Source organism: Talpa occidentalis, unplaced genomic scaffold (genome assembly GCF_014898055.3).
Source record: "Talpa occidentalis isolate TD23 unplaced genomic scaffold, MPIMG_talOcc4v2.1 talOcc4.9, whole genome shotgun sequence".
NCBI classification, from domain to species: Eukaryota; Metazoa; Chordata; class Mammalia; order Eulipotyphla; family Talpidae; genus Talpa; species Talpa occidentalis.
Window position 1 is genome coordinate 80,574,672 of NW_023605305.1, and position 13,591 is coordinate 80,588,262.

At 49.7% G+C, this 13,591-nt stretch overlaps 1 protein-coding gene across 3 annotated transcripts; it reads right to left on the minus strand.

The window, feature by feature from the left end:
- Positions 1 to 1,734: 1,734 nt before the first annotated feature.
- Positions 1,735 to 13,582, minus strand: RIIAD1 (regulatory subunit of type II PKA R-subunit domain containing 1). Of its 3 annotated transcripts, none has more exons than XM_037500353.2 (6): positions 13,498 to 13,582; positions 12,587 to 12,708; positions 12,197 to 12,261; positions 9,172 to 9,248; positions 4,849 to 4,895; positions 1,735 to 3,802 (listed from the first exon to the last, which is right to left on the minus strand). In XM_037500353.2, exons 2-6 carry the CDS (start codon positions 12,615 to 12,617, stop codon positions 3,732 to 3,734), a joined length of 291 nt encoding a protein of 96 aa, XP_037356250.1. In that variant the 5' UTR covers positions 12,618 to 12,708; positions 13,498 to 13,582; the 3' UTR covers positions 1,735 to 3,731. The 3 variants fall into 3 exon arrangements, with proteins under 3 accessions (XP_037356250.1, XP_037356248.1, XP_037356251.1); XM_037500351.2 differs by having other exon boundaries at positions 12,197 to 12,264; XM_037500354.2 differs by lacking the exons at positions 12,197 to 12,261; positions 12,587 to 12,708; positions 13,498 to 13,582 and adding an exon at positions 9,785 to 9,870 and having other exon boundaries at positions 1,736 to 3,802.
- Positions 13,583 to 13,591: the final 9 nt, after the last annotated feature.

Genomic DNA, 13,591 nt, shown 5'->3' on the forward strand with positions numbered 1-13,591 from the left:
CTAATTTGCCGTCCACCCTCTCACACTTTCTAAATCCATCTCTTTACGCTTGGCTGAAATGCCTTGCTGGCTGTCCATTGCCTACATGATAAAAAAAACAAACCTCCTTTGCCTATGACACAGCACCCTCTGGGATTTGTCCCCACCTTCTTGTTTGGCACCGTCTCCCACTGCTCCCACCCTTGCACTTTACACCCCTCCAACAAGATACTCCCCTGGAGACACCTCCTACGTGCCAGGCACTGTCCAGTCATCATTCCTAATCCCTTAGCCCTGAGAGTGGGGAACCACACGTCTTAGTGTCTTAGTGTCTAGAAGAGACGTCGTGCTCAAGGCAGTAAGGTGGCTCGGCCAAGGCTATCCATCTAGGATCTGGATTTAAACTCTGGTCTGCTCCCAGAACACATCAGAGATTTATTTTTCTCACTTCCACAGAGGTCTGGAGAGAGGTGGTTGCTGGGCTGCTCAGGTGCTCAGAGGTGCCGGGAGCACCTTAGGGTCTCCTGATCTTTCCCGTCTGCCACTTCAGAGGACTGGCTTTCTCCCTCCTGCTCGTTGCTCCATGACTTTAAGATGGCAGCTCAGCTCTTGACATCCCCTTCCACATCACACATCAGGAAGAAGGGAGAGCAGGGAAGGCCACACCAGCTTAACCTGCCATGCCACCCCTTCCTTTGGTGAGGAAAGCTTTCCTATAACCCCCAGCACACTTCTGCCTATGGCTGCCCCGAGAAGCAAGGCGGGCTGGGAAATCAGGAAACGTGGGGGTTACAACTGACTTAGAGTCTGAGCCCACTGCTGCCTTTACCAGAGCGACAGCTCTATTAGCAAAGAAGGGGGCATGAGCATGAGCAAGTACCAAACAGGGTCTGCCACTGCCACCCTGCTCAGCAAAATGGAAGCACCTGCCCGCCCTGACTGCCCCACGTCTGCCTTCCTACCTTGCCCTGAAGCAGGATGTTACTAAGGCTGCTGTGCAACTTGCCCACAATAATGGTCGCAGTCATCCTGAGCCCCTTCTGGTGGTGTAAAAGGTTCCTGATAAACTCAAACTGGCAAAGCTACCTCATATCCCACGCTGCCAGTTGTCGCTCAAGCATAGGTTTCCGCCTACAAACTATAAACCTTAACATTCCGTCTTCGGGGAGCTCTCCCACTGAGCCCGCCGGTGGGACCAATAAACCTCTCTCGCTGCACCTGAGTGCCTTCTGGTTTCTCTGAAAAATGGCCGTAACGGTACCTTTCCTACGTGATAAAAAACGAACCTCCTTTGGCTGACACACTATGTGATTTGTCCCCACCTTCTTGTTTGGCGTCGTCTCCTTTCCTGTCACGTGGTAGTTTCCACGAGGCTCCCGTCTCCCCCAAAGCCAGCCCTGGCGTGCTTTCCTCTACCTCCTTCCAGAGGGGTCCCTCCTTCCATCACAAGGAAACCACTCTGTGAGCAATGGGTGTAAAGCTATTGCTCATTCAGTCTCTTCACAGACACTTACTGAGGCCTTGCTCTATGCCAGACAGAGTGTCAGGAGTGGGGATTCAACAGCGAACAAGTTCCATTTTGAGATTTGGTCCCTGCCCCGTGGAGCTTTTCCGACCAACAGGCGAGATGGTCAGCCAGCTCAGGCTTGGGGAGGTAAGCAGCCCAGCTCCCGAACCAGTAACCATGTCGCGGCTGGCAAGGGTGATGTCTCCCATCTCCCTGCAGGGCCCAGCACACTAGGCCCCACGCCAGACACACCGGGGACCGGAGCTTTGTGCATTCTTTACTCAGGAAGGCTTTGCAATGTATCTGAAATAAAATGCATTGATTATTTCTACCAGGAGACCCCCAAGAACAAGCCATTGTACTGTCACAGTGTTAAATCATGCACTCAAGCACCTTGAAAAGCACTGTGCTCTCTCCCTGCACTGTCACAGGTATCCCAGGAGAGGCTCCGTGTGTCTAACATAACACTGCACGTGAGGCCCTTAGTAGGAGTGTGCTCCCTGCTGAAGGCGCCATTTGGATTTTCTAAACAGGGAGACCTCATTGTCAAAGCCATAGCTGCTGAAGTGTGATTCTGGAAGCACTTAAAATAATTCCTCAGGTTTCTATTCTATAGCATTTTATATATAGTCTGTATCGTTCCCTAAATGCCCCGTTTTTGTTGCCCTTTCTACTGCAGATGATGGCAGCTGGGAACAAAATAGAGCAAGAGAAATAAAAATAAGATAACCCCCGCATTAGTCTGTGCTTCTGTTGCCATGGTGACGTGGCCACATGACACACAGGTGAGAGGTCCTTCAGACCGCAGAGCCAATGGGCTGTGGAGGCCAGAGAGGTGGGACATAAACATGGAAACTTCCCTGCCTCCCAAGCCCAGAGAAGACTCCATTCGGCCAACTGGCCCACTCCTGTCTCAGCTGAAAATTAAAAAATGAATGAGCATTTTATTCTCCTAAGCCCTCCAGAGCAAAGCCCACGACCCCAAGTCACCTGCGAGGCTCAGGTTGCACGGCGTTCACGACTCCGCGCGAGGGTTCTATGTCTAAGCTCTCCTCTCTTGCTGTCCTTCCGGTCCAATTACTCTTATCATCGCTGCTATTGCAATAAAAGTTAATCATCACCTGTAAGCTCTGTTCCAGCCACCCAGGAAGTTAAAAGACAGAAACCACCATAGATGTGAGGTTTCTGCTTGTTTCGGGGCCACCATGAGCAGCTATGGTCCTCTTAGGGTCCCTACCCCCATTCTTTCATCCACCCTTGACTCTGGGGGGGTGCCTGGCCTGGGGGGCAGACAGTGGGCAGTAGGGAGGCACTTTGGGAACAGCCCAGCCCCCAAGCCGAGAGGCCTACCCCGAGAGAAACAGGCTCGCAGCCTGCAGGTCAAAGTGGGACCCCAATAGCCCTCCCGTGGAGGATGCCTTCCTCCCTCTGAGTGAAAGAAAGCAGGAAGAACAGGAGAGTCTGTTTTCAATGAGTAATTTTAAAAGCTTTTGCAACAGCAGACAGAGCCCAAGGCAGCCTGGAAACCCACACTGACAGTATCAGGGCTCTCTTGCATCCAGATGACCCTGCAAAATAGAAATGGCTCTGCTAAATCAGGAATGTGACTCTTCCCACCTCACATTAAAAAAAAAAAAAAAGCCCAACCTTCAACATCATTTCAGAAATCACCCTGCCTGAAAACGTGTGATGGTCGTTATCGGCACAGCCGAGTCTGAAGGGGAGGGGAGCAGGAAAACGCTCCATCCAAGACGCTGTGACCATTTGCAGAAGCAGTGGAAACCCACTCGGCTCCCACCATCGGCTCCCACCATCGAGGGTGTAAGGAAAAGGCCATCTGTAGGCGCCCCCTGGAAATCTGCCTTCTGGGAGCGAGGTCTAGATGTACTGCCTCACCGCCGCTTCCTTGTCAGTCTGCTCCAGCACACGCGGCTCTCCATCCTCCCTGTCCTTTCACCAGACGAAGAAGCTGGATCCCTCCTCCTGCCGCAGACATGCTAGACAAACCCTGGGCCTCTCTTCACGGTCCCTAATTCCCCAAAATAGAGTCAAGAAAACTAAACACTCGCATGAAACTTCAATTCCTCCGCTTGGTTTGTTCACACCCAGGCCCGCTAAGCCAGGGCTTATTTTCACAAGAGTAAAGAAGTCTCTGTCTGTAAGCGAGGTTAACACCCCCCACCCCCACCCCCAGGCTGGATTCTTTCTGGTCTCTCTCAACAGCTGAGCATCATGGTTTTGCTAATTAAGCCGCTTTCTTCTCCTTAATGAGCTGCATGCGAATCTTGTTGGGAAGTCTTGGATCCGTGAAATAGTCTGGGATAAGAATCAAAAAGAAAAAGTCATCTAAACCCAAGGGGGAAAGACTGGGCGGGAGAGGCAGCTTACTCTGCTAAAAAGTTAGGATGGCTCGGTCTTAGCAGTTGCTGGTGGCCCCACTTTACATGGCAATGTGAGATGTCTCAGCAAATCCCCACGGTCACCGTGCCCCGCCCCATCAGCCCTGAGTCGGCCAGCTCAGGCGGCCCCAGGAAGGGCTTACACAGGAGGGCCTGTCCCCTCCACCATTGTTCTGGGCCGGCTGAGCCATCAGAGGGGCCTGGAAGTCTCTGGGCTTTCTGCTCCTGGCCCATCGTGGGGCCCAAATAAATGCCAAGCGTTATTCTAGTCTGAATTCGGCTTGCCAGCTCCTGTCTCTGAGATATCACGCCCTCTCTGTGAATATCCTCTCAGAGGACAGCCAGGCTCTGGCAGGATGACGACAGAGAGGGTTTTTATACACCCAGCATAATGTGAATCAGAGGCAGCATCTGCTGTGGCAGCAAAGACATACTTAGATTCAGTTAGAAACGGGTTGAGGACATAACCAACCCCCAGGGCAAGCAGGACCCAAGAAATCCTCCCAGTCCGCCCTTCTTTCTAAATACCACTGACCCCCAGCCATCTGGGGCAGTGGAACCCATTAGAATCACCTGGGGAGCCTTTACAACTGCATGCTGGGCCCTACCCAGACTAATTAAATAAAAATCTCTGGGGGTGGGCCTGGGCATCGGTATTTTTTTAAAGCTCCCCAGGTGATTTTAATGTACAGCCAGGTGGAGAACCAGGCTTTAAGATTTCCAGGGAAAAAGCTGCCAGTATGTTCTGCTGGGAATCTCAAAATTCTTAACAACCCTCACCAGGAGAAAGTTCTGTCTCATTTCTTATCTGCCCTCCTTTTGAGGAAATGACAATGGATGAAAGTCTTGTGCAAAAAGCTCCCTTGGGAGGCAAGAGGTGAAGAAGCACCCCAGCCTCCACAGGCAGAACCTGGGGCTCATTTGTCTGAATACACATGATGGTCTCGCCACTGCCTTACTCACCTGCAGCAAATTCCGGGATGTTGTCTGGTCTTTTCAAAAACATTTCTCTGGAAGACATTAAGGGGTGAGGGGAGATAATTGGAGCTTTCAGGGAGCAGACTGACCTGACAGGCTCCTGACAAAGGCCCTGACATTCACAACATTCCCTCAAGTCTGGAGCAATACGCTGGGTACTGCTGACCTGTACAGACAGCTGTGCTACCAGGTCAAGTTTGTCATTCATACAACAAACATTTTCACAGAGCCAGATACCAAGCCAGGGCGGCAGTAGAGGTGAAGAGCCTGCTGCTTAATTCTTAAAGGGCTCACGTGTGGTGGGAGATAGGCAACCCCACAGTTTTCTTACTCAAAGAAACTACAGTAAAGTAAAAGGTACGTCAAGGGGGCCTCCCTGGTGGCACAAGGGGTTAAGCACATTATGGTGAAGTTATCTGCAGCCACTGTAACAGGAGTTCGATCCCTAGCCAGGGAGGTGCCCACATGGCTCAGCAGACCTCTCCTGTCTTGCCCGCTGCTCCCCTCAGCAGTGGATTTCAGTCAGTCTGCCTGTTCTGCTCCCCACTCTGTCTCTGATGAATCCTCTCACCACGCCCCCCCCCCACACACCTCAGGCTTACACCCCAGGTCTTGTATGCATAAGAAAATAAATCTTTAAAAAAAAAAAAAGGGTAAGTTAAGTAAAAGGTAAGCTCCCAAATGTTCAAAAGGCTAAGTGCAGGGTAAGGAAAAATGTCAGGCTTTTCTGCCCTCCCGCCATCAGGACAGATGATGGATCCTTGCGGTCCTGAATGCATGCCTGATGGCGGGCACCTGGAGTAGGGTGTGGGCATAGGTAGATGGGATTCACCTGGGCTGAGACTGGGCTTTTAAGGGCGGCGTCATGGGGATGCCAGGAAAAGCCGAAAGAGAAGCTGAGAGAGAAGCAAAGAAGCAGAAGCCGAGATCACCGGAGAGCCCAGATAGAGTGAAGACTTGCTGGGGGCTGGGAGGACTGCCAGCCTCCTGGCCCCCCAGCACCCCTGCCTGCCGTGTACCGGGTAAAGGATTCTGACTCCTCCTTTACCAGGGCTGCTGGATCAGGAAACCTGCACTGTGTCATTCCTGCCCCTTTTACACTAAGTAAACCCCAAGAAGTGCTATAAGAGGGTCTAAAACAGTGTGCCAGGACTTAGAGGAGAAAGGCCACTGACTGAAGCACCCCAAAAACCTCCACAGAGCGACTGGCATTTGAGGTACACACAGGATTTCAGGCAGCAGGGTGAAGGTTAAGAAAAAGAGCATTCCAGACCTAGAGACTCCGCGATAGGCAAGGCCTAGAAATGAAACAGCCCATGTTCTAAAGACATGTGCTCCTCAAGGGTAGGAATGGGGTCACATCTATCTCTGTATTTCCTTTTGTATCTCTGGGGTTCAGAGGAGCACTCGTGGAGTGTCTGGGTCCCTCCACAAGGTCAGTGGAGTGCCGGAGCGGTTTGGGCTAGCTGGAGAAAGGAGGTGTGCAGGGAGAAGTGGGAAGCAAAGGAGGCCCCATGATGGAGGAACTTGGATGCTAAGGAGACAGTCAGGCCCAATCAGAAAGGTGATGGGGATGGGTGGATAAAGCTGGTGTAGTCTCACAGCAGTGAGGACAAAGCAGCTGCAAAGCGCTGTTGAGCAGAAGCAGCCAGGCACAGAAGAGTGGCTGTCATGGAGTCCCATTTATATGAAGCATAAAGAAGGCAAAGGGAATGTGAGCCAGAGGTCAGGGTTCTGGCTACCTTTGGAGGGCAGTGACTAGGAGGGGCCACAAAGGGCCTGAGGTGCTAGTCAGGTTCTGTTTCTTCATCTGGACGCTAGTGCCATGTGTGCACTCAGCTTGAGAAAGTTCACTCAGGATATCCCACCTTTCTGTACTTTTTCTTTTTTTAAGATTTATTTATTTATGAATACAAGAACTGGGATACAGGCCAGAGTTGTAGTGGGGTGAGAGGATTCACTAGACAGAGTGGGAAACAACAGGCAGACTGACTGAAATACACTGCAGCGGGTGAGACAGGAGAGGTCTGCTGCGCCATGTGGGATGCTCCCTGGCCAGCCAGGGATTGAACTCCTGTTGCAGAGGCTGTGGATTGCTTCATAGTGCTGTGCTTAACCCCTCGTGCCACCAGGGAGGCCCTGTACTTTGTATTTCAAAAGAATGTTTACAAAAAAGGACAGCACTGTAGATCTACAGAAGATTTCCCAGTTAAGGGATCATGTGATCAGGACTGTGCTTTTGGGAAGATTCATCCACCTGGGCATTTACAAAAACTTCTAATAAAGCCTTTCTATCATTTCACACTTTGCTGTCATATCTCCAGCCTAAAACCTGAGGTCTCTGGGTGCCTAAAGTTAGATCCCTACTCTTTCCACTTTTCCCATCCAAAATCCAAGCATCAAGTGTCCATCCAGGGCCTATCTAGCAGGGACTGGAGAGCTGTGGCTGAATGGTCCTGAATCATTAGGGCCTGAAAACCCAGATGGCAGATCCACTCCGACAAGCCCAGTTCGGAGTTTCTAATGGCTTGAAGCCCGCAGCACAGTGAGGACAGGCAAGCCAAGCAAAGTAAGCAAGAGGGTTCATTCTGGTACCACCCAGAGGAAAAAATAGAAACAAAGGCAAACCCTCATCCCATCCCACTTCCAACCCAGATAGAGAAAGGCCTAAAAGGGGCCAGGGGGATTTCACCTCTTTGGGCAGCTTCAGAGACAGAAAAGGAAAAGCCAGGTAGCCCACCTGGCCGGGGGAGGAAGATGAGGAGGCAGGAGGAGATGCCTGGCTGTTCCTGCAGCAGCCAGGCGCTGACACCCAGCTTTGCCGCCAACTAATGTGGACAGAGAAGCAGGGCCATCCGGACAGTGATTGAAATAACTTCCACTTCACCCCAAGGTACTAATCCTTCTGCTTGTGAACAACGAAGAGGAAGAGTCAGTGTTTTATCATCTATCCCACCTCCCTGCTGGAATCATTCCTAACTTGGATCACAAGCTCCCCAAGACAAGACCTTATCATCCTTCATTTTCCTTTAGAAGAAACAGTGCAAAAAGCAAAGGCCTGATCCCCGGGGTTGACAGTGACAGAATCCCTAACCTTTGCTGAGTTTTACTCCTGGTCCAAGTAAAATCAACCTTCACAGACAGATTTCTCGCTCTCCCCCACCCCCTCCCATATGCCCTCTGAGACTCTGCCGCCACTGGAGAAACGGCTAAAATATAAGGAATAGGGTGACGCAGGAAAAACAAAGCAGCCTGGAAAAAAGATCCCTTCAGGTCTGCTTCTGAGAATAGGAGAGCCCCATTTCTGGCGCCCCAGCGCCCAGGTGCTTACAATACAACACAATGGGAAAACCAGGACTTGGGATACAGCTTCAGCAACTTGGGGAAAGAACTTCACCTCTCCGTGTTTAACTTTTCTCACCTCTAAAAGGGAAGCAATAATGAGCTATCTTTAGCAGAGTTGCTGGGAGGATCAGCAAAAGTATACCAAGATGCCACACTCTGGGCAGGCACTGGGGACACAAACACGGCTCCACCAGTAGAACCACGATCCAGGGAGAGCAAGAGGCGACTGGCAGTGTGTTTACAATACAGTGTGGTAACTGCAAGGAGACCCAGGCAGTGCCTGGAAGGGAAGCCATTATTATTTAAACCTTGCCTTTTTGTCTAAGCCAAGCAGGATTCGAGACAGTGCTACTGTTCTCATCCATTGCTGCCCACGGTTTTCATAATTTTATTTTTTGCTTTGGTTCTGTGCCTTTCATTCCATTAGCACTTTTTTTTTTTTCCATTCAAGCAAATGCCATGCTGGAAGAATATGCTCCAGGATACCGGGAAAATGGTCTTCTTTTCCCTAAGTCTTGGAGGGGAGTCTCTAGAACAGTGTTCTGAGGTAGGGAAGGGTCAGACATGTGAATTTTTAAGTTTCCAGTGATCTTGTTAAACTCCTCTGATGGTGGATAGTGTTCTACACCCAACGGCTGCCTGTTGCGTTTCTCAATGCCAAATTCTTTCAGGGGTCATAAGGTATATATCTCATTACCGCTAATGGGGATGACATTTAATATTTTTGAGAATTTAGAGATAAATGAAAGAAACCTCTGAAGATAACTCAAGAAAACCTTAATGGGTACCACAAATGCAGAGTTACAAAAAAAAAAATCACATCATAGGATACTTCCTAACGTTAGAACCTTCAGGAAGCAATAGGGATTATTTATAGGAAGAGGACACTACATTCATCTACCCCCAACAAGATCCAGCAAAATTTTCCATTAGTTCCTCAAACCCGTCGGGAAAATCACCTACCTGAAGAAACCACTTATAAGCAACTCCACTTCTTTGTGAGTCCTCAGGTACTTTTCGTTGGCAATCCGAGTCTGAATCTGGGGGGGTCAGGGGTGGGGAGGAAGAGGAATGAGCAAAGAGTCACCCTCCATGAAAAGACAGATTTCAGGGCTCGCCCCCTGGAGATGTGAGGGGCTGGGGGAAGCAACGTGTGGGTAAACCGAGCTCTTTTCCCAGTATGCTTGAAAGTTAAGCCATCCATCGACTTACAGACCAGAGTCTCCTCTCCGCCGCTGCCTCCGGCTGGGCTCAGGCGAAGTGGCCTTAACTAAGGTCAGGTCCCCACCTTCGGGAAGTTCTTGTTTGTATCTAAATTAATGTATCTGGCAGTAATTTCGGTCCAATTCTCTGGTCAGATCCCTGTTTTAGTTATTCCTGAACTTTCAGGTACCTGTAAGGTTCAGTTCAGGGTCCCAGAAGCTCAGGGGTCTGGGGGGGGGTCTCCCCCAAGCCTTCCTCCTTTATCTGAAATCAAACTCCCGCGCCCCTTTTCTCGGCGGACCCTCCACACGGGGCCTTATCCTGGGAGAACAGCACTGTGATGGATGCGGGAGGCGGGTGGGAGAGCACCCACCTTGAACTGGGTTAGCTGTTCCTGCTGCGCGGGGCTCAGCGCCCCGGGATCATGCCCCAGCAGCCCGCCCTGCAGCGTCGCCATCTTGTCGCGGTTGTCAAGGCGACGGGGCCGCGAGACGACGCGGCCCCGCCCCCATCCTGACCCCGCCCCCAAAGCCGGCTCTTCCCAGAGCTGGGAGGGGATGCCCAGGAAAGCGGTTCAGGGTCTGCTCTGAAGCCTGGGAGTCGGGTGGGGAGGGTCTCTACGGAATCTCCTTCCCCAGCCTCCTAGACTGGTTTCTGGGCTTATGTATACGCAATGAGCCCTTCTACTTGACCTTCCCAACTGCGAAGATTTTTCTCCCCTAACGCTGAGCAAAACTGGAGTCTGGGGTCAGGAACAAAATTTGGTTCCTGACTCTCGCTGGGGTGAAGGCTGGATGAAGCCTAGTAGCAGGAAAAGCGCATCCAGTCCTTTTCCCTTCCCCGGACCCGGAAGCCAAATCCTGCCATCTGTCCTGACAGACAGAAGTCTTGGAATCTTAAAACAACTTGAAATTATCCCACAGGATGGAGTGAATTGATTTTTGCAAACGAGGAAATGTTCTGAGATTTTATTTATTTTTTTAAAGATTTATTTATGCATACAAGAGCTGGGGTACAGGCCAGAGGTGGGGGGGTGGTGAGAGGGTTCATCAGAGACAGAGTGGGGAACAGAACAGGCAGACTGACTGAAATACACTGCTGAGGGGAGCAGGCAAGACAGGAGAGGTCTGCTGCGTCATGTGGGTTGCTCCCTGGCCGGGTGGGGAATCGAACTCATGCTGCAGAGGCTGTGGACAGCTTCATAGGTTGTGTCTTAACCCCTGCACCACCAGGGAGGCCCTGTTCTGAGATTTTAAATACTGGAACAAAACATCTGGGGCACATCCTGCCTGAAGTTTCTCCTCATGGAATAGAATACCATGCTCCTCATAAATCCTAAAGCATTTCTCCCATTCCTAATACAGTAGAGGAGGGGAAAGGCAGTTGGTCTTTAAGATATGTTCTTCTAGTATCTAATTAAGAAAGGGAAGTGAAACATAAAGCAGAGAGCTGAAAATAGCGGCTTGGAAAGGGCAGGAGGCTGCCTGCCAATACACACTTGCTGAGCTTCTACACCCCCAGAGATCATGCCCTGCAGATGCTGCTGAGAGGCAGAGAAGAGAACCCCAAAGGGAAGCTGTCTTTTTGAGTTTGTGAACAACTGCCCCAAGGAGCAAAGAAAGAACATGAGAAATGAGCCCAGCATTAGCCAGGCCTTGGAGGAGTCCCTCAGTGGCCTGCCTCTCTCCTTTCCAGCAAAGACTGAGGTAAAGAAGGGGGAAATGTGGCAGTTCCCAAGCCAGGAAAAACACACAAGAGGTAGATTAGGTAGTGGGCTACAGGCTGCCTCCCAGGGACCCCAGCTGCGTTAGTAATCATTTTGGTTGTTTATTTTTTTAAAGATACTTATTTTTATTTATACAAGAACCAGGGTACAGGCCAGAGGTGTGGGGGATGAGAGGATTCACCAGAGACAGAGCGGGAAACAGAACAGGCAGACTGACTAGCAGCGGGCGAGACAGGAGAGGTTTGCCACACCATGCGGGTTGCTCCGAGGCTGGCGGGGATCGAACCACTGCAGAGGTTGCGTACAGCTTCACAGCGCTATGCTCAACCACACAACCACCTGCACCTCCAGGGAGGCCCTTGGTTGTTTATTTTTTAGGAGAGAGCTTTAATAGAGTGAGAGATAGATAAGCTGCCATCTGTCAGAAGTGATTTTTTTTCATGCAGGAGCAGAGGTTAATCAGAGTGGATAGTTCCTGGAGGTCAAGGCCTTGTCTTCTCATCCCTCCACCCCCTCGGAGAAAAAAGTAGTGGGTCCTCTAGAGCAGGATGGTCACCCTGTGGCTACTGAGCCCCTGGAATGTGGCTCTAAGTACCAGATGTACCTTAAGTGTGAAATACACACTGGATTTTTAAGGACTTAATATGGAAAAAAAAGTAAATGATCTCATTAATAATCTACATATTGAATACATGTTGAATATTTTGTATGTAATATGTAAGCATGTTGGATAATATTTTGAATATATCGGTTAAAATGTTTAATTGAATTTCACTTTTTCTTACATTTTAATGTGGCTACTAGGACTTTTTTAACTATTTTATGGCTTGCTTTATATTAAATAGTGCTGATCTACACATGCACACACACAAAGAGGTGCGTGCGCTGCTCCCTCATCCTTCCCGCCCCATGCATAATATTAGTGGAGATTCTCTTGCTAGTTCATGATTTTCTTGTGCTTTGAGAATCAAGCAAAACCTTTTTTGGCCAATCACACCCCATAATTCAAGTCCCAAATACCCCATGTGTAAACAAGAGTGGGCACTTTTATTTTCTTACCAGCGTTTCGTACTCACTGTTGCTTGTGGTGTTGGCCGATCTTACCTCTCCGCTTGAGGTAGAAGCTTCTTGAGGGAAGGAAGGTTATATAATCAATTCTTTGTGCACACTCACAGATTTTGCTGCAAATGTCTTCACTCTGTTTTCAATTTGCCAGGCCAAAAAGGATTTGGTGCCCAGCCACCCTGCCCATACATCCCACCATTATATTTTGCCCTTACTAAAAAATACCCAAATTATTCAGCATTTCACATTTCAAAAAAAATCTAAAACCTGGAGTAGAGCTCTCCCTTTATAAAGTCAATAATCTTTATGTTGTAGGGCAGCCTAGCTTTGAATTAAGAGGAATAACAGGAAGGATGAGGTTAGACATGGGGGCAGACAAAGTACCTTGTAGGGAAATTGGGCTTTGAAGTTTCATTTCTGCCTGGAGAGCAACTCCCCAGAATGGACCTCTGAGTCATAGGGTGTTTTCTCCCAGACTTGACATGAGAAGATTCCCCTTCCATGGCCTGAAGGAAGACAGAGATGTGCCCAGAGCCACCCAGCAAGGCGGGCCTGACAGAGCTCCCACCTCTTCTCCCCTAAATTCTGCTTCTTCTGTCAGACTGAAACCTTCCATCTGGGGACTACAAACTAAGCCAAGGATTAGAGGTGTTTTGCTGCCGGCAGCTGTCTCCCCAATTGCTGGCTGGGAGGAAGAGCAAGGGGAGTTCATTATAATTCATTTTTGTGAATGTTTAATATTTCAATTAATATGATTAGCCTGAAGCCTGAATGAGCAGCAGGGCGGCAGATATGCTGACAAGACACAGAGTAATGAGATCAACAGGGCTGCGGGGTCTTCCTAGGCCCCATCCTCAGAGGGCGTGATCTGTTTAGCATCTCCATAAATACCAAGATCAGATTAGAAGCAAGAAGAGGAGCATGGGGGCAGGGTGGGTCAGTGGAAAGTTACTTTCCAGATGTGTTTGCACTCTTGAGTCCCTGGCACCTCCATCACATACTCTGACTACTCAACTCGTACTTTCTCCCACCCACCCAACTTAGGGGATCCTGCTGGGACATCCATTGGATAAAGGGCAATCATATCTACACACAAGCACACACACCTGTCAAAATCTGATTTCAGGCCACAAAAATCCAAGTTAAGGGAGGATGGAAGGTGGTTAACAGAAAATCACGCAGTAGAAAGGACATCTCTCACTAGGACTCAAATGAAGACACAAGAGAAAGAAAGACCATGCTTAACCATTTCTCCCATTCCCAAGTGGAGCATTTGCTGTGGGAGTTAAACTTACAGGCTCAGATAGAGACAGACTGCCCAGGGCTCCACTCTCAGCAAGATCTCTTTCTAGCCGTGACATTAGGTGAGTCATCGCACCTGCCTGTGCC

Bases quoted from the DNA above. Each gene is read 5' to 3' on its own strand.
- RIIAD1 (XM_037500351.2), bottom strand. From the start codon at position 12,617: ATGAAACTTCAAAGCCCAATTTCCCTACAAG. The intron at 12,265-12,586 runs GTACTTTGTCTG...CCTTCCCTCAAG, and splicing joins AAGCCCAATTTCCCTACAAG to AAGCTTCTACCTCAAGCGGA. The intron at 4,896-9,171 runs GTAGGTGATTTT...AATGTCTTCCAG, and splicing joins CTTATAAGTGGTTTCTTCAG to AGAAATGTTTTTGAAAAGAC.